The 20,492-nt window shown below is 39.0% G+C and overlaps 1 protein-coding gene across 1 annotated transcript in view; it reads left to right on the top strand.

Annotated features, from left to right (window-relative positions):
* Nucleotides 1–20,492, top strand: part of LOC104167198 (ataxin-7-like) — a gene marked incomplete at its 3' end in the record, with an annotated part of 56,234 nt that overhangs the window by 19,104 nt on the left and 16,638 nt on the right. Inside the window, exon 2 of the mRNA XM_009707386.1 lies at nt 4,638–4,742. Coding sequence (XP_009705688.1) covers nt 4,638–4,742 — 105 coding nt within the window. The remainder of the gene's footprint in view (nt 1–4,637; nt 4,743–20,492) is intronic.

Genomic DNA, 20,492 nt, shown 5'->3' with positions numbered 1-20,492 from the left:
CTCCCACCCAGCTTGGTGTCATCTGCCAACTGACTGAGGGTGCACTCGATCCCCTCGTCCAAATCATCAATGAAGATGTTAAACAGTACAGGCCCTAAAACTGAGTCCTGGGAAACACCACTGGTGACTGGCCACCAACTGGATTTAGCTCCATTCACCACCACTCTCTGGGCACGGCTGGCCAGCCAGTTTTTCACCCAGCGAAGGGGATGCCCGCCCAAGGCATGAGCTGCCAGTTTCTCCAGGAGAATGCCGTGGGAGACAGTGTCAAAGGCCTTGCTAAAGTCCAGGTAGATCTCATCCACCAGGCGGGTCACCTGAACATTTGTTCTGTTGTCTGTGATGTTTTCTTCACTGTTAGAGTTGTTAGGCATTGGAACGGGCTCCCCAGGGAGGTGGTGGAGTCATCGTCCCTGGAGGTGTTCAAAAAACGTTTAGACGTGGTACTTCAAGACATGGTTTAGTAGACATGGTGGCATCAGGTGTACGGTTGGACTTGATGATCTTTGAGGTCTCTTCCAACCATAATGATTCTATGATTCTATGTTAAGTAATAGAATTGAAAGTATGCAGATGCAGTGACTTTTAATGACCACAAGCATGAACCTCTAATGTAACTGTCCTGAAAGAGAATGCTGGAAATACTAAGAAATTACTGGATCACTTAGGTGCTTCTGCATCCCTCTGGAGGAGAGGAGATGGCAGCTCAGTTTAAGAAAGTTTTTTAGAGTAGACATGCTGAGCTCCGTGTTACGTGATGTTACATTATTGGTTTTGTTGGAAAAGGTGCTATATTGGCCTTTTCCAAATGAGAAGCATTTTCCTTATTACATGCTCAACAAATAATGCAGTTAAGATATGTCAAAATTGCCTATGGCACGGGCTTGTTCTAATCTTGGTAAAGAGTACAGCAGTGTATCATTTAAAGTTACCTTTTTAAAAATGCTGTAACTAAGTTACGTTTGAAAGGAGAAGTGAATTCTGGAGTCGCAATGTTTAGAGGCTTCATATTATGAAGGTAAATGAAGTTGTGTTTATTTATGATGTTAGCAGAATTAATGTAATTAGCAGCTCCTATAACAGTATTTGTGTGTTGATACCATATAAGTGCTATATTTATGGAAAATTAAATTGAAAGTTTGAGGTCTTGGTTTAAATTTTTAGTTTGACCTTGAAAAGCATTCCCAGATGGAGAGAGTTAAATCAGCCCAGCTTTGAAAGAGGAACATATGAATCATGGTTGCTAGGCTCTTCCTTGCGCGGCACAGGCTTTACGTTTACAGTGAAGTATTTCAAAAAGTAATCTTTAAGCTCGGAGGAACAGTGCATTTGAAATGACACTGGTGAAATACTATAAACTTCATTAGACTTTTAAATAGAGAATTTGCATGTCATTAAATGAAATAGGTATAAAATATTAGATATTAGAATATCAACAGCAAGACTTGCGAACTTTTGTAAGCAGTTGGGGGGGAACAGAAAAATTGGGAATCCGTCTCCTACCCTTGGTACATACTTCTTACATAAGTTTTGTTAAACTACTCTGTATATTATTCTCTAACACTTGCACAGTCTAATTTGTCATTCTCGTAACAGTGCCGCATAGGTGTTTGTCCTGTTGGAACACAGAAACCAAAGTAAGATTTCCCTGAAACCTGCTCTTGCTCTGCTCGACTAAAATGAGAGTGAAGTGCATTAAACATGTAGGAGCTTACCTGCCTACGACCAAGGCTTCTGGGTTGGGAAGTGTGCATTCAGGTCTCTTGCAGTTGTTTTAACTGATCTTGGTTGGGTCATGCTCCTTATGGTTTCAAACCCATTGTTCAAACTAATGTTCATGTCTCCATGAAGTACTGATACTACTTTTTACCCACTCATATCTAGTTTGTGGCCCTTAGGGGCTGCTCTCGTGTGTTCACGAAGTGCTCAGCATAGTCAGGTTTCAGTGTTATTTGGGACCCTATGGGTTGCTCTAACAAAAGGATTTGATTGTATCTACTTTAAATAAATGCTTTGATAATAAAAAGCTACAGTTAATTTTACTTTGTATGAGAAAACAAATTGCATTTAGGACTCTTAACCTTCAATACTCCCTTGCTGGTTACGTTTAGATGCTGCTCTGTTGTCAGTACTGTAGGAGAGTACTGTGGGGGTAGAAGATCTTTTACACTGATTTGTGTGATCTGGCTGGAGTCTTGTGCGTGACTTTCTTTGAAATCACAGTTGTGATTTTGGGTGTGCAGCAAATCCTTTTTTCTGTGTTAAGTGCTTTCACTCTAAGAATGATTCTTTATGAGTTTGTGTATTTCCTGGTATTTTGACACTGCTTTCTGTCACTTGGAGCTTTGATTTTAAAACTGTAAAGGTGTGCTTCACAGTATAAAGGACACTTGTACTTTATTCAAATTTCTTGGGGTCCCCAAACTGTAATAGGAAGACGTTTTTGCTTACATCAATTGCTGCCAGTTCGTTTCATTTGTCATTTAAAGTTGCAACTCTGTATTGCCAGCAAATATTCATAAAGGAGTCCTTAAATAGGGTGAGCATGATGTCTCAGACTAGTGTCAGGGAGTGCTTTATCTTGCAAGAGCCACAGAAGTAGGCAATCCTTTTCTTGTGTTAATGATTCCCCACACACACACACATATTCTGTACCAGCTGATGTAAAGTCTGTGAATCCAGTGTTGTCTGAAAGGTACGGTTATGAGAACAGGTTATAGAGTGTGGATTTAAAGTTCATTAGACGTTATACAGTAGTATCCTGTCTGTGTGCTGTTAACAATGTAAATAGCAGGCAGTGTGTGCTGTTACTGTCTTATTTATCATGGTGTCTTAGTAGTCAAATGGAAGTAACTCTGGGGTATTTGCTTGCCGTGTGGAAACTTTTTTATGCAGGCATACCCAAAAAACTCCTGCATGAAATACTAGCAATAACATTTAAGTTTATGTTCCTCCTCCCCCCCAGCTTAATATTACATCACAGAAAGTAGATATTGAAAAATAGAAGTTTATTAGTCCTACCTGTTTTATTTTTTCCCCCACCATATATTTACTAGTTTTGCCTAGTTTGCAGTAAGTTAGGTGTGACTGAGGTCTTAATACTTTTTAAAATAATTATCATATGAATAAGCAAGAGTCGCTACTTAATGAAGTGCAAATCAGATTATTTAATGTAACCTCAGTTGTGAAGAGGTGCTTGTGACTTAGATAAGTGTAACTCTGCTCTATCACAGCCATGTCAGATGTCCATGGTCCTTGTATTTGTGTCCAACTGCAAAATCCAGTTGCAGCTGTTATTGCAGGTATCATACTTAACTTTAATGTAACACTAAAGTTTTTGGAAAACCTGGGATAGACCTTATTTTTTAAAGAAAAGTAGTTACGTTTTTGTGATGAGGATACTTACTACGAAGGGAGCCATTTGGTGTGAATACATTCTTTTGTCTGTGAGGAGTCCGTGGGGCTCAACAGGACTGACAGCATCATTATGCCAGTGGTTACCTTGTGTTATGGCACATTCACTCTTAAAATGTAGCCCACTCAACTTATTTCATAATTGGAGTTCCACTAGTGAACAAAAATATGGATGTTGATAAAAATACACATAGGCAAATTAGCAGCTTTAAAACAAAACTCTGGGGTCAGTTCTAGCACAGAAGTAAGTAAGTTTAACTTAGAAATTAAGTTACCGTTAAGATAACTCTATTATTGAGTATTTTTTTTAAGAAAATAAGTTTTCTTGTATCAGTTGTAAACCTTTACATAGTGTTATAGATCCCTTAGCCACGTGTTTGGCAATAAATAATTTATACTATTATGTTTGCAGTTTCCTATTTTTTGTCTTCTAATGGTTGAATAACATTTTTACTTGTGTAAATGTAATATACCTTTAAGTTGTGTAGTAAATGTTGTCTTTAATGCTCCAGTAGTCTCTGAATGCAGTTTTTACTGTTAAACTATATTCTTAAGAAACTGTATTCTTAAAAACAGAATTGTAGGAACTAATTTTATTAGTAAAAGTCTGCAAGTATGTGTGTTATCTCTGAAATCCACACATGCTCTGACATACTGTTATCTCTTATTTCTCTCTCTTATATAGCTGTTACACAGATCTCTGGCAGCAGATGGCTGGACTATAATGCACTGTTAAACAAATAAAACCATTAGGCATGTAATACTGCCTGGTAAATGACTGTGTGTTTAAAATGGTTTTAAAAAAATTAAATAGAAAATAAAGTTCATTTTTTAATTCATTTAATGAAATTGGAATAAAATAGAAACCTCTTTCAGAATACATAAAAGATCCCCTCTTACGTTGTGTTTGTCATTTGAAGTCAGTCTTTTTTATTACACTCTTGCATCTGGTATAAGATAATCAGTCCTAAATCAGTTTTCTAATAGATGTTTTCTACAAGTAATCAGTCATTTTACATTTATCTTTGTAGGAAGATTTTTGCTTTTGTTATACTCCAGCACAAAATTATCTATTGCATTATATGCTCTTTTTTGCTCATTTTCAAATTTGATACAAATGTATTAAAATTATGATTCAACACTAGTGTCATGGCTCTGTAATTAAACTGTTTTTCAATAATTGTCAGCAGCTGAGAGATGCCATTTTGTCTTTTTGTTTTTAGATATGCCAATATTTGGTCTTTGCCCGGCTCATGATGATTTCTATTTGGTGATGTGTAACCACTGTAATCAGGTCGTAAAACCACAGGCATTTCAATCACATTATGGTAAGTGCTTAACTATTTTTAATAATTAAGGGTGAGGTTAAATCAGGATTAAGCCTGGCAATTTTTTTTTTAAATTGATGGTACATAGATCATTACATTGTAAATAATGTGAAAGAACATAACGTGTGTTTAATCATTTTATATACATTGTAATACAGTTATGTAAAGATCTTGTTCCTTTGAATTTTTTTAATGCCTTCTTGAAATGCTGCATACATACAGTTCAGTTTTGAAATTACATATATATATAGTGTATTTCACAGACAGTATGTGTGGTGTGTTTCTGTCTGTGTGTCACTTCTCCTTGTGTATTTATACAGATTAATTTTACACTGGTTCTGTTACAGTGTGAACTGTGAACTTGATCTAAAAGCTAAGCTTACAAATTTTGTTGTAAAACACAGTGTGCTTCCAATGGCCAGTAAGCTTATTTGTTTATTTTCAGAAGTATCATTTTGTGTTTGTTTTACTGGTCCAATGGTTTTGTATATAAATTATGCTAGGAAGCTCTTGTTGTGTTGGTTGCTGTTAGTCAGTGTTTATAGAGGACTGAGAAAATGTGAAGGGCTACGCAAGTTCAAATGCTCAGTTACTTCCTACAAACCTCGCTGAGGGAGACTGGCAGTTCTTTTCCACACTCCTCTCAAGACCAGACACCAACCTCGAACAATTTCATGCCAATATTTGGATGGGAGGTTTTTGGTATTCAGCTTTTTGTTTCTTGAGAAATTGAGGAGATGTTTTCTGACCAAGTGCTAATAAAACAGGTGGACAGAGCATCTTCTGAACTACTCCTTCCTGTCTCTGTGTGTGTATATTTGTATGCATTCCCTTTTTTCTGCCCAGTGCACCTGCTGAATGCTTCGGTGTTTGAAAGGTTAGAGGATGCTGGATATGGGTAGGGAACCTTTTCTGGTGTTGAGAACAAGGGATAACTTTTCTTGCATCTTAAATAATCCAGCCCTTTGGCAAGAAAAGATGCTTGCTTTGGCTGCTTCCTAGGGACTGGAAAAGGGTCTTCCTATGCTGTGTTTTTCCTTTCCACCTCTCACTTGTTTGGTTTTGTGTTATAATGCCTTATGGATTATACCCCTACCTTTGCTGCTGAATTCTGCAGTTGTGTTGCACAGAGTGACTTGGAGAAGAATCTGAATAAGTTTTGTGACATAATTCTTACTAGTTTGCTTGTTATTGTGTGGATGGTAGTACTAACAAAATTAAACAAAACCAACACAATTTTGTGGATGTAAGTCTCCAGAGCTGTAGGAAGCCAAAAGAAGAAAACAGCATCAGCTTTTCTTATTCTGGTTCCAATAAGTCTTTGTATCAGCCAAGGGCAAGTCTACCCCTTGCCAGTGTGATTCCTCACCTGTCGCTGAGTATCAGTTTGGGATGTCCAATAAGTCCTTCTAAAATACCATATTAAATTGATTCTGAAGTTAAAAATAAATTTGGGTGGGAGGACTGGGTGGCACCCAATTCTGAGTGTTGGCATATTGAATCTTCCATCTTGAGGTCAGTAATATGGAACTGGCTTGGGTTGGTAGTGATGGAGAGCTGTGGATATCTGCAGACACTTTGGGTTGTCTTCCTGAAATGAGCAGGTGATATCCAAATACTATCTGACAAACAGGTATCCGTACTATAGGAACCAGTGTCGTAGTTGTTAGCATGGCAGCCTGATGGGCAGATTGAAGAAGCAGTTCAAGAACTGAATAGGTATGGCATTGCTTCTTGACCATGCATGTGAAAACATGGGGGTTGTGATGCTGCTTGTACCAGTGTTAAACTTGTGTGAAGTTAATTCAAATTCCTCTGTAAGCACTACTTGCAATTTAAAAGGGACAGAGTGAAGAGGGAACTACGAAATGAAGGTATAGAAAATATTTTTTTAAAATAAAAGAATAAATACTAATGTTACTTTCCCATTTTGTATCACGTTGTAGGAGTGTGATCTCTAAACATGAAACTTCCTGTAATGTAAACCTTTTCCATCAGTGGCAGATTCATACTTTGAGAGAAATGTAGAAGGAGGGGATGGAAATGGCGATGTTATTCTTAGTATTCCTTAAGCCCATTCTGAACAAGGCTGATGCTCGGTGAGGGCTGCGGTGTGCAGAGGAAACAGGCGGGGTCATTCTGATGAGAAAAACAGACGTGGGTGGGGTGAACATCGTTAAAGGACCATAGTTTGCCAAACTAACAGCCTCGGAAAGGTAAGAAGGCTGACTTGGGTGTTTTTGTGTAGTGCTAGCTCATTGCTTTTTATCAGCCTTCACATTCTTGACATGCTTATGCAGTTGTCCCTCTTTTTAGCAATTTGAATGTGAAAACTGATAAATATGGTAGGTGATTGATTACCAGGCAGTGGTGTGTTGTGGGGTTTTTTGTTTGTTTTTTTTTGTTGTTTTTTTTTTTTTTTTAAACACGGTGTACTTCAAGAGAAGGAAATTGCTGAAGTCCTCAAAACACACAGTTCTTCTAAACCAAAAAAGTATGCTATCATGACAACAAGAAACTTGTTGGATTCATCACAATCAGTTTACCCTGAATTAGGTCTTTTATTTGTGGCATTATTTCAGGGATTGATAAAGGACAGATTACTTCACCAAATTCTGAAAAATTGCAATGCATCAATGAAGCTGTACCTTTTTGTGATGTTCTTAGTCTCTTAAAGTTATTTTTTAATTGTTACCAGAGAAATAGTAATCTCTTAAAATATTCTACAACTCCTGGTGGTATGTGTTGCTTGTACTTGGTGTTCTTTGAGACTTGTCATGTGGGATTTTGTTTTCTGAAGTTGTAGAACATACTCTTTTAAAATGTCACTGTTGTCAAAGGAAGGCTAAACAAACTATTAGCTAAACCTAATGAGCTAATTAATTTCTTCCAAAGCATATTTGTGATAAACTACTTAACTAGGTAGGCTGAAAGTGCATTGCAGGACATATACTGGCTTTTTTCCCTGGACCACAAGTAGTCAGAAATAATTTAAGTGTAACTTTATTCATCAGAATATTTTACCTTTTTAGTAAAATACTTCATTGATACAAATCATGGATTTTTATGTGTAACTGATACTTTTTTATTTCATGAGTTTGAGTTGAAGAGATACTAATTCAAAATTAAATTCTACTTTTTGAGGCAATCTGAGCATGCATTTGGAATATGAATTGCTATTTTAATAACTTACTCTATACTGTTGGTATATATACTATCATCCATTTGTAAAATTTGGTGACATATTTGCTGTGCAGAACACCATGTGTACGTTAGTTTTTAAAAGCAATCTAATATAATGAGAGATCTGAAGTCTAGTTGAGGTATTTCTTCTATCCTGTATATGGCAGCTGAATGTCAGTACACTCCAGTGGTTTTATTCTCTTGGCCTAGGGTAGCAGTGATGCTGGGGATCTGGTGGGGCAAGAGCAGGCCAACCAGCTGAGGAGTAATTGTTTCAAGACAAATCCTCTGTTCCGTCAGATCTCAGCTGCTTCGTTTGTGTAGCTGGACAAGTGATTTAAGTCCTTTATTGCTAGTATTCTTGCTGCTGCTTTTTAAATGGTTATGCTTTCATGGCATCAGCAACTTCCTTGGATGGCTCAAGATCAATTCAGAGGTGAAAGATAGAAAAAAGGTATAATGTTCAGGCATTCAGTCTCGTGGGTGAAGCACTTGAGATCAGTTACCGTGATGACCTGTTCTGAGACAGCACGGTATTTTTCTCTGGCTGGAGTATTTCTCAGCACTCTGGATGATCGTGTGCCAGCCTCTCCAACGTCCATGCCACATAGACCCTCCCTCTGTATTTAAATCAGATACATTTTCTTAAGTCCTTGCACAGTTTCCGCTCAATCTATAAATTCTTACAGTAAAAATGACATTGCTGTCTGTCAAATTGCTAACCGTCCCGCTCCTCCAGACAGTGGGATTGTGCCTATGTCCCTTTTATTTCCTCTCTCTCCTTCCCATGAAAACATGCTGGATGTGGTTCTTGTGCTGCACCGAAAGGTTGCTCTTTGAGGAAGCCATTGTGACAGTTATTTCAGGTTATTCATGGAAACCCTGAAGTGACATGGGTTTTGGGCCATATGACCTTTCGTTGATATTTCAGCCGCTCCATGGGTTTATCACATCTCCGTGTGGTTATCAACCTCCTGTCTCAGCAGAGCTGCTTCTCTGCACCATCTGGCCTGCTTTGTGGCTCTGAAAGAGGAGATAGCTCAGCAGTGTGGAAGTAGCATCAGTGTAGAGATGTGGGGTTTCTTCCTTTTAATTTTTCATAATTTTTTTTTGCAAAGTTGTTTGTTTCCTCTGTGCCTTTGTTTCCATAAGTACAAAGTGGGGTTAAACTCTCAGCAATAATAATGAAGGCAACCTGTAAAACTTAACTGAGAGTGCCTGTGAGTCACATAGTGATTGTGAAAACCATTAATACCGTACATATTGGAAAGAGATGATGATAGTGTGTTGGGCTGTTGAGTCATTAAAAAGCAATGTCTAGTGTTTTGATTAACTTCCATGGGTTTGGCATGCAGTGGCAAAGGTGAGCAGCTACTGTGCGCTTTGCTTGGTGCTGCTCTGTGAGCTGGTGGGAAATCGCTCAATCATCAGTGCATGTTTAAACCTGAAGCATAGGATTCAGGAACAGGACAATAATACAGATTTGCCCACCTTTTGCGATTTCTAGGTGATTGTGAGATTGAAATAGAGAAGGTCATTGCACAACCTTATACTCAGCCTGGAGAGACTCAAAGGGCAGGTCCTGGCAGCAGAGAAAGAGATGTTCTCTTGTCTGTCTTACTTGGGTCTGTCCTGCAAGTCAGTGTAAGGTCTCTCATGAATCTCCTACATCTAATTGTATCACCGTACTCCTTCCTCCCTCAGCCAGTTCTCACACCCACCTTTAGTTAGGAGGTTTACTACTTTGGCTAGTCATAACGGGTTTTTTTTGGTATTGGTGTTAAGTGCTTGGATATGGAGAGAATGTGTGATTTTAATTGGGATAAATGATCCGTTAACTATCCCTGCCAATACGCTGTTGTATTTTGGATGCTAAATCATACGTAATTTAAGTATTACAGTCCCTGCAGCATTACATATTTGGGTTCTTCTGACATACTGTGAATTGAATATAAATTTGTTCTATCCTCTTTCTGTTACCTCAAATTTGGCAGCAGCTAATTGTTCTGAAAAATCTGATGTCAGTATTTAATAGTTTTAGACTTTATTTTTCGTAGTTGTGCAGATGTTGCTTGTTTAGAATAGAATAGAGAGGGTGTTTCGCATGGATTACAAAGTCAAAGATAATGTGTTTGTACGAGGCAGCATTTGAAGCAGATAGGAAAAGAAAGGAATATTCTGAATCTTGTTCCAAAGCTGTTGGACCTGAGGATTGGGGGGTTTGTTGTTGGGGGAGGGGGGGGGGGCGGGGTATTTGGTGTGTTTTTGTGGGTTTTTTGTTTGGTTTTTTTTTTTAATTTTGTAGGAAGTTACCTGAGCTCCTTCACACTTTGGAGGGATAAGCCTTCATTATGGCCTGCATACTTTTGGCAGCAAGTGATTTGTTTCAGTAATTAAGTGTCCACTGTTTGCTAATGTCTTTTTAAAGCAGTATGAAAACATTTTCTATAAATCATAAAAATTTTCTTGGGTATCAGTGATCTTCTGTAGTAGTCCAATAACCAAAATAAAACTTGAACATTATGTGATGTGTCACAGATGTGCTGGAGTAATCTGCCAAGCATATTGCCAAGTGTGCACAGGTGGCATTTTGCATACTATGGCTTGAGTTAACGTATATGATTTAAGAAATTATCATTGGCAGTTTGAGCAGCTTCTGTTTAAATACACAGTCTTCTCGCAGTAGTTCCCACAGTCCAGATTCCAGCAGTTGGATCTTAGTCTCCAGGTCCAGCAACAACTAGTTTAATTTCTTGGCAGAGATCTATGAAATTCTCTAGCTTTTGCAAGAATTATCTTGGCATATTCCCAGAAGGGAATGGGCTCAGAGGTCAGCACAGGATTCATTTCGGGGGGGCGGGGGAGTTTCAGCTGATTATTTAGTTATTTTTAAATAATGTATCGTTAAATAAGAAAATATTACCACCTGGAAGGAAACTCTGTAAATATGTTTTAGGCTTTGAAATGTGTACCCCAAAGCCATTAGCTGAATACCAAATGTGCCATGGAGATCTTAAGGAGCGATGAAGTTAGGTCCTGTGGTTAGTTGTAAGATCACAAACGGTTCATGTGCAGAAGGTTATTTTTGTAAGCGTAATGACTGTGGTCTTTGTTTATTACATGAAAGCACAGGGAGTCTGTTTGAGAAGTTGATGGCAGTTTTCTGGTAAAACTTCCTCCTTTTTGTGGGTACATGGATTTGTCAAGCTCTAGTTGAAGACATAAAGAAATTTTAAGTATCAGCTAACAAAAAAGGTGATGTTCAGCTTCAAATTTAAAAAAGAAATTGATTGTTCAGTTTACCGCTTACTGTGTAACTCGTATTATTCTACCTACAGCACTACGTGTGCTAAAATACTACAAACTTAAAGTGCTTTGGTATGCTTTTGGCTTTTCTTACCTTTGGTTAGCATGAATCAAATTTCATGCTCTTCTGCCATAGCAGAAGACCTATATGCAGAAATTCTTGTGGTTTATTACTGGCTGAATAGAGAGTATCTTTTTTTATTCTATTCTTACTAAAATGTTAAAGTATTTAAAACAAGTCTAAGATAAAAAATTATATACAAGGGTTCCATGAAAACCCCGCTCCTTTATAGTGGTCTACTTGCAAGGGTATTTGTAGACTGTGACTGACTGCTCTGTTTTCAAGGTAAACATTGACAGGGGAAGAGCAAGTGGAAAGAAAGAAAAACAAAGATATTTTTCTTTGTGGGAAAAGAGGAATCAGTGCCACGTTCACTGTTGCTTACAGAAATAGTTGTTCAGCAAGAGGGACAAAGTTAGTACGTTGACCAATAGATGGGGGTAAGATCTGAACAGAATAAGTAGTTCTAATAAAAAGTAGCTGTTGAGTGTATTTGACTACAGCTTCACTTTGGAAGAAGCCAGCTGGGACAGTCGCATCAGGTCTACAATTAAAAATGATTGACAATGAGGGAGTTAACCAATCTAAATGTCAATGTTAAGTTTCATCATTCAGAGCTCATTTCGAATGATGAAACAGCATGTGGAGCAGAACACAGCTCTCAAACATCGTTTCAGATTTTCTGCAGGTTCAGGGAAGGCCATTCTGCATCAGTTTACGTGTTCCACATCCTTGGAAGGTTTCCTTCACAGCTAAAAGGGCTCTTTCTAGTGCCTAAGCCACTCCTTCAGGCTGGAGCCCAGCCAGAGGAGGTGGCATGCGTTGCGAGGGCAGGCCATGGACACGCAGGGTTTGGCACGCAGCCCTAAGCTGAGTGCAGGAGAATGAAGTCGCAAGCTGTTTAAGAGCTGGGGAGGTGGAAGAAGCCTGAATCGGAGTAAAAAAAAGGGCAGAATTTCTGCTATTGTGGAGGAGAGTTGGAAATGTGTCAGAGCCTTCGAGATGTGAACTTGGTGTTGGAGGGTGGGGTTAGAAGTAATTTAATTTCAAAAGCTACGCACATGCAGATCAATTATTTATAAGGACTTCCTCATTTATTTTTTGGGGAGAAGTATGTGTTCTCATGAACTGTGTAGATTATTCCAGGAACTGCAGACTTCAGATGAACACCACAGTGCTTCATGATTCCAGGGAGAAGTATTCTGGGAAACTTGTAAAGCCATGTTGAGTATTGAACTGTCACAAAGAAAATAGTTTGGGTTGGGTTTTGCCCTTTTTTTCTTTTTTTTCCCTTCATGGAAGCACATAGTTTCAAGTTGCACAGACTGTACCCTCTCATCCCATGAGCCGACTCTCGAACAACTGCCGCGTTTGGAAGAGAGAGGATTTGCACATAGTCTCTTTTTCTCTGCAAGCACAGCTACAAAGGTCAGATAGGAAATTTCATCAGAAACCATCAATTACATTAATTTTTTTGCCAAGATACCACTGCTCCCAGGGCAGAGCTGTGCAGCACCTGGCTGGGGCAGCAGTGCCCAGCTAGCACGGGCAGGAGGATGGCAGTTTTGGCAGGGCTGGTTCAGCACAGCTAGAATTAAGTGGTTTGCAGTCTGGGTGGGTGTGTGTCCGAGGAGGGGAAAGAGAGGACACGGGGGAATAGTTAAAAAGGGAAATGTAAAACAAAGAACTTAAGTAAAATACATACAAAAAGAAATAAATTGAGACAATAAGGAGGAAGATAAATAAGGAAGGTAGGAGAAAATGACCTTGCAGGAGGGAGAATGAAGTAGGTAATGTGCTTTTTTTATTACTTTCTATTGAGGGGGAAAAGTGGAAGAAAGGAGGAGAAGTTTAACAGGGCAAAACAAACAAAAGCTGTTTCACCAGTTTTTTGTCTCTTAATGTTTTGGCAGCAATTCTATTAGTGTGGTTTGTGTAATGTCTTGCATTTTTGGATTTTGTACATTTTGGTGGCACGTGGGGGGGGAACACATCTCCTGGCTTTATCAGGCGCTGACCATCAAGGAAAGAGATGGATATGTGCATGCACGTGCACTACTTATTAGATCAACTTATGTTTGTTTTCTTACACATACCTTTTATTGTTTCTTGCTGGAATTCTTAAGTTTATTTAAATTCTCACTTTCTGTACTCTAAATAATATTTTTTTAAAGAGTAGGATGTACGTGTAGCTTTCAGCAGCTTTTGCAGTAAGAGGAATGTCCACCAGTTCTCTACAGGTGGAGAGAGAAGGAGGTAGTGTACTAGATGGAAGAAAGTTATCCATACTGGACCTACATAAAAGCAGTGTTTTGTAGGAACTTCTTCATCTGCTGCCTCAGGAAAAGTAGGCAGCATTCTGAAAGCTGTATTCTCATCTACAGCAATAGTGCCCCAAATGGTAACCAGGCAGGTATGCGAGTGTTGTGTTTTTGGAAAAACTTGAGAAAATATTATTCTTGCCAAATAAAACCCAAAATGTTACTGATTTCTTTTAGGCATACCTACAAAGTAGCTGCTACATAGTTTACTTAGGCATTATGTCAGGTAATTTTCACCTGTTATTTATTTATTCATTTTTGATCCCCAATTTGCTGGCTTTTTAAAAACCAAACTTGCAGGTATTGACATGATACTGCTTCGGGTTTTATTTCTTCCAGGCAATATGATACTCTTAAAATCTAACATGTGATACACGTAAACTCTAGAAACTGTGTTTTTAAGATATTACCAGAAGAGGGAGTGTATAACACTTCGTATACAATGAAACCTGTAAGTTTATTGATGAATAGCAATCGATAACCACATGATTTATGTTATAAGTTTAAAAAAACACAATAATTGCAAACTGAAATTCACTTTCAAAAGAGCACAATTAATGCCAACTTTTTAAGCTCCTCATTAGGCTTAATTCAGTTTAACACTAAATAATTATATCCAAGGAATGTAAATGACCTTGAAGTCAGTTCAGATTCCTAAATACTGTGTTGTCTACCTGTAACAAAGATTCAAATAGCTTTTCAATAGCAGTCTTGGATTAGCTCTTGCAGTCCCCAGCTCTAAAAGAGCTCCATAACAATGTGAAACTTGAAAACAATTACAAATATCTTTTAAAAATGTAGAAAATAACAAACAAATAGATAAATATTATACAAATTTTTACATAAGTCTGTGATACTATTATTGACTAAATAGGCTATCATTAGCTATCTCAGGCAGTAACAGCCGAAATACTTCCAAACCCTATTATCTGCTATTGATGAAACAAAAACATAATGTAGTGCTTGTATAGAAAATCAGTATTTTTACTCTATAATTTATGTAGATACTCCTCCAGTTGTCATGCAGTGGGGTAACAGGTTAATTCTTTGAACAACAACAAAATTACATAGGAGCAAAAGCCATCAGCGTATCTAATATGTGAACTGCTGATAAACTTTGCCAATTCTGCTGCCTCATACAAGTTCAGCAATGTCTGAGAGCACTGCTGGCCACAAAGATTGCAATTACATTTTGTTTCCCCGGGTTGTATTACAGAAAGAAGAGCCATCATCAAGAGATTCTTGTCCTTTTCTGTTCTCTGTTCCCCAGATAATGAGTTGCCCATGTTGGTATGAAACTCTCGCTCTTTACACTGCTTTGTACAGGATGCAATTAGACCAGGCTCCTGGAGAGCTGAAGCAGTTCCTACATAACTGAGTTTTTCCTCGTTGTTTGGCAAGGTTGTCAGAAAGATCTTTATCTCACAATTCTATATAGAGTAGCTTTTCAAAAGGAAGCCTTCTCTTTTAGCCAGATCACCTTCTTATTTTTTTACCCTGTAGGATTTTCTTCCTCTGCCAGGCAGAAGTTGTATTGTGCCGTGTCCTCTGCGTGTGACCCCATCGGTTGCAAAGAACTTGTTTGTCATGTCTGGCGGTGGGAAAAGCCCTACTTTCTGCAGTGCATGGCAGCTAATTCTGTAGGTTAGGTAGAAGGTGTACCCCTTTCAGTGTGCCCTTCCACCTTTGAGCGTCAAACTTTCAGAGGTTTGTGGATTATTTGTAGAACTGGATTTGAGCTGATCAGAAGTGTTGTGTGGTATACTTTGATAGTTTTAAGAGCTGATCGTTATTGTCCATAGATATTCCCATGGAATTCATGGCTACTCTCCTTGCTGAGAGGAGAATTGGCTGTGTCTCCTTTGTTACTATGTGGCTGAAGTCTTCATTTGAGTTCATAGGCTAAGCATTTTGATGTTCTGCTGTATTAGGGTGGACTTAGTGAAGTAGTTGTTTTCATTTCTTTCACTTCTCTAGATCATAATGAGAAGCCTTACAGTACTCTGTAAGGCTCTGGCCCTTCTCATCATTGGCATGGGACTAGCTAACACTCATTTTCCTCAGTTTCATTTTGGCTTACAGCCTCTGACAAGCCACATGTAACCATGTATATGCCTGGAAGCATGCCATATTGGCCCTCTCCTGGCCTCTAAGGTCAAAGGAACAGTTTTTAAACTGCCACAGTTCAATCCCCTCCCTGTCACAGTGCCATGTACTCTTCGACCAAAGGTCATCATGTGGGTCACAAAGCTATCCACCAGTGAGCTTCTAAAAATACCTCTGACTGCTTTGATAGCTATAGAAATGATATAAACTTATATATGTGCATAGTATTGCAAGGCTTGATGCTCACATCTTGCTTGTCACCGATTGAGAATGACAGCTTAATGTCACTTAAAATTGGGTAGTGACTAGTTGTTTTCTCAGCCCAGCTCTCCATAGGGTGGGTCAGTGTTCAGAATGAGGATGGGTACTGACCTTTAGGACCATACTCATCACCTTTTTCTGTGATCACAAGAATGTACCTGGGGATGCTGGAGGCTCAGCAGATAGTTAGGACATGCTGGAAGCCCTGATGAACTCCTGGACTGCTTGCTATTTCCTCTGCCCTGTCCCAGTTGTCCGGGCGGCAGTGGTCCACAGTAGCTGTGGCTGTACACTTGAAATCTAATGTACTTAAATGTCTTTTTCTGGTTTTAGTCCCTGAGAATGGCATATGTCTATGTAGAAGCCTTCGCTCTGTGTGTGTACACATGTGTTACATGAGTAACAGTTATATTTTGTGTTTCTGGTATAAACAAGCATGTTGTATAAGTGGAGTTGATACTAAGGCATAAAATGCTGTCACTCGATTGTGCACAACAAGCCTGTCAAGTAGTTCCTCTGTACTCAGTCATCATTTATTTTGGGCTCGTTTCACTTTTCTGAAGCCTGAGGAACTTCTAAGTGTGCCCACTTGGAAAAGAAAAGAAAACACCAAACCCAGAAATCTTGCCTGATATATTTGTATTTTCTGTAGCACATAAGACACTCTCCAAAATGGCAGCTGCTAGAGAGAAAAATCCACTGATTTCAAAATCCATTGTCCCATGGTTCTGGAGGTTCTGGGAATTTCATTCATGATGGTACTTTGGAGCACTTGTTTTGAGCTTCGGAAAAAAAAGACACAGAAGGCCTTAAATACAAGTCAGTAGCACTAGTTTTTACATGATTTTGCTGCTCCGTTCTCTAAGGCTGGTTTTGCGGTGTCACATAGTACGTGGCAGGGTTCTCTCTGTGCACTCCCCATAGCAGCAAAGTTGGTTTTCCGAGTAACCATGCTGGAGTTCTCGATTGATCAACTTTAAGAAGTTTGGTGTTGGCTCAAGGCCCATCATTCTCTTCCTTCCAGGAAGAATAATAATAGTAGTCAGTAACCAAACAATCTCTTTAAAGCAAAATATTTACAACAAAATCATTTTAGACAGTACTAAATGTAAACATAAGCAGGCTGCAGTGTAGGCAAGCCCAGCTTATGCAGTGTTGTTATCATCAGATGAAATTCCTTGGAGGTCTGAATTTTTTTATGTACCCCTCAAAACTTGAAGGAGCTGGCAAACTAATCATTACTGCAGCTCACAGCCCAGTTCTTTGTCATCCCCAGTTGCTTAGGCCTCCAGCCCGTTCCTTGGGATCAAGTCACACTTTAATTCTTGCTAGTCCTCGCTCTGTTAATTGCTAGCTTTGGCACAAGAAGGCTTTTGGTTTGTGAGACTGTCAGGTCTTTGAACGGATGGGTTTGCTCTTTGTTACTGAGAGAGCAGATGGTGCGAAGGCTCGAACGGAGCGGTCAGGATTGGGGTCAGGAATGCTTTTTGCTATGGCAATATTAGCTCACCCAGCCAGCTTAAAGTGATTGTGAAATTGGGGCCTGAGATTGCTGAATTTTGAGAAAGGATAAATGAGTTGTTTCATGTGCAGTGGAGATAATGAAGCCTGGTTGTCTGTGGCTTTGTCCTGTGTGTTTTGCCATCGCTCTCCCATTGCAACACCTCCTGCTCTGTGCACATACGTAGCTTCAGGCTTCGTGTCATGTTTTGCCATTTGTTGGTGTGTTTGTTTTTTTTTTCCTACCCATTGAATAACACATACGCATGCCACAGCTAGGGTGGAGTGTGCACGTGATGATCGGCCAGTGAAGATCTTCCTGCCTTCCTTCCTTCCATAAGAACACCGAGAGGTCCTACCTTTGCTGTCTGAATGCTGATTTTGATGCTAATGATAAACCCCAGTGTCTGTAGGACCTCTCTCAGCAGGGGGATGGGAGGGCACACCATTTGAAATCCAGCTCTTCAGCTTTTTTAAAATTAACGTAATTTCAAAATACAGAACACTAAAATGTAGACAAGTGGAAGAAGACATGGCAGAGCTGTGTTTATCTCACTTCACAAAACCAGACAAGAAAATATGATGTAAGTAAAAGATTAAAAATTCTCTGGCCAATCTTAAAAAACACTTTCTTGGCAATACAAAATGTGCAGAGTATTTCAGGTTGTAGAATGATTATTTTTATTATTTTTTGCATTTCTTAACATTCTGCAGTGCTCATTCATACTAGGGAGCTACTGTATGAGTGTGCATAGTGATAATGGCATAAATGGTACAAATATCTTTTCGTATTACACGTGTTCAGTGAGGAAATGAAGAAAGGAGGCAGTTGATGCTGTTCTTTACATTATCTTGAGTAGTAGGAAGCAAACTTTCTTCAATTGCAATGGTTTCAACACAGTTTGAGTTGTTCTCGTATGATTTTGCAACACCAAAGACCTGGAAATTAGGTTCTCTGCAGTGATTCATACTGAGCTGCTTCTCTCCCTTCTGGCCTGCCTGTGCCGTCCTTCTGATGTTAGAGCACGAGTCTTGTCAGGTGTATGTCCCTTTGTGTATGTATCTGCACAAAGTATTGTCACAGCTTGCAAAGCTCATTTTAGGCCTCTGAACTCAGGTATTAACTGATGGTTTATGTGTTTATATTGAATCTAATGTTGTTGGTGTTTTGGGGTTTTTTTTGTTTTTAATGACTTTAGTGTTAGTAGGAAAAAAAAAAAACAAACTTAAAACCTCTTGCAATATTTAGTACGAGGAAAAGAACTTAATAATTTCATTATAATGGGTTGGTTTTACTACATTAAGTAAAATTACTTTTGCATTGGTCAGATTATACCTGGAGCATGTGATTTAACTGTGGCGCATGCACAATCCATTTCAAGGTGAAACCCTGTGAATACTTACTGTATAAAGTTACTTAGAAACCTTTAGTCATTGGAAAATAGTAAATAAAAACAAATGCACAGATTGAGACAGTTGGCATATATGCTGCTACTATAACATAAGCAAGCATAAAATCCCATTGCGTTCTCTCTCTGCCATTGTGTGCCTTCCCATGGGCCGTTGCTGTTTTCTCCCTATGTGAATGTACGGTCATGCCTCTCCCTTCCATTCCAACTCCTGCTTTGACGCCCAGCTGCTGGGGTTTCTTAGCGGTTGGCTTCTTTGTCCTCACTCTTACTCAGAAGGAAGACAGCTTTCTGTATTGTTCCACGTGGGAATTAAATTGCCTGATCTTGGTCAGTTTATTTGTGGAACAAGCAATAACATAGAAGTTACTTCCCCTCTTGATCCTAAAATGAGAGTAGGCCAAATGAAAGAGCAAAAAAGGATGAATTCTAGTTTTTAAGACAAATACATGAGTGCTGGTTCCCCACATAGTAGTTTAAAGTCAAGAATTTTGTGAATCACTAAAATCTGTTGGAGACTTACCCAGTTTTAATTACGGGTGTCAAGTAGAAGAGTGTACAATAGAAACAAAGCCTTCAAAAACATGCATGCCTCTGGTACTAATTTTAGCGATGGAAGGAGATGTGTTTTAAAAACAGCATAATCCAAGGAAACGTCTTTGTATTCCTGAGTTGTCCTTAACGATTAATGGGTAGGTGACATGAGCTGTCAACTTGGAATTCAGAGTAGAAGAGGAACTGGTTGCTGTCTCGTGTTTTGAGTGCATAGACATGGGGAAGTTAGTATTTAGTATTTGTGGTTTAGAGTTCAGTATTCATTTCTAAGCTTGTTAATGGGAGCAGTAGTCTCCAAGTTTCTGCATGTTCCTTTAAAAAAAAAACCAAAACGAACAAACAAAAAAACCAACCAAAATGCAGTCTGCTGAAGTTGTGCTATGGTGCTCCCTGCTTCTGTCTAACCCTCCTTAATGAAAGGAAAGTAATATGCTGACACACCGATACTAATACACAAAGCTATTTGTACAAGCCAACTGCCTTTCCTTGTGGCAAACTTTTTATTTTAGTGAAAAAGTGATTTGCTTCGCTTTGGAAATGAATTTGGGTGTAAGTTGATAAGTGGGGAAAGACCAGAAATTTCAGCTTTGATTATGGTAGTTTAAAACAAGAGCAAAAGCCACAAACTTGCTCTTCCTATTCTTTTTTTGTGAGCAGATAGACTGTAATTTTTATGTGTGATTACTTAGGAAATGGTCCAGAAATTAGTAATTTGGTGAAAATTAGATTTTAGTATCCATACGCTGGCTTTGGGTGGAAAATCAGACCTTGATGTTCAGACTTCAGAGACTAGGGAAATTTAGGATGTCAAGACCTATCTGGAAATTCAAGGCAGTAAATACTGGAGTGAATTCTTACTGCCAGAGAAGCACACCAGGAGTGCCCTCCGGTGCCCTGACGAGGTGGCAGGGGCCATGTGCCCCTGGGCCACCAACAGCCCAGGGAGGTGCAGCTCTGGGGATGCTGGGTGCCCCCAGGCTAGGCAATGCAACCACAGGGGAACTGTCCCAGCATGGGGTTGGTGGGTGACTAGGGAACCATCCTAGTG

Source organism: Cariama cristata, unplaced genomic scaffold, assembly GCF_000690535.1.
Source record: "Cariama cristata isolate BGI_N322 unplaced genomic scaffold, ASM69053v1 scaffold3479, whole genome shotgun sequence".
Lineage (NCBI taxonomy): Eukaryota > Metazoa > Chordata > Aves > Cariamiformes > Cariamidae > Cariama > Cariama cristata.
The sequence above is the reverse complement of the archived record's forward strand: the minus strand, read 5'-3'. Positions and strand labels throughout refer to the sequence as shown.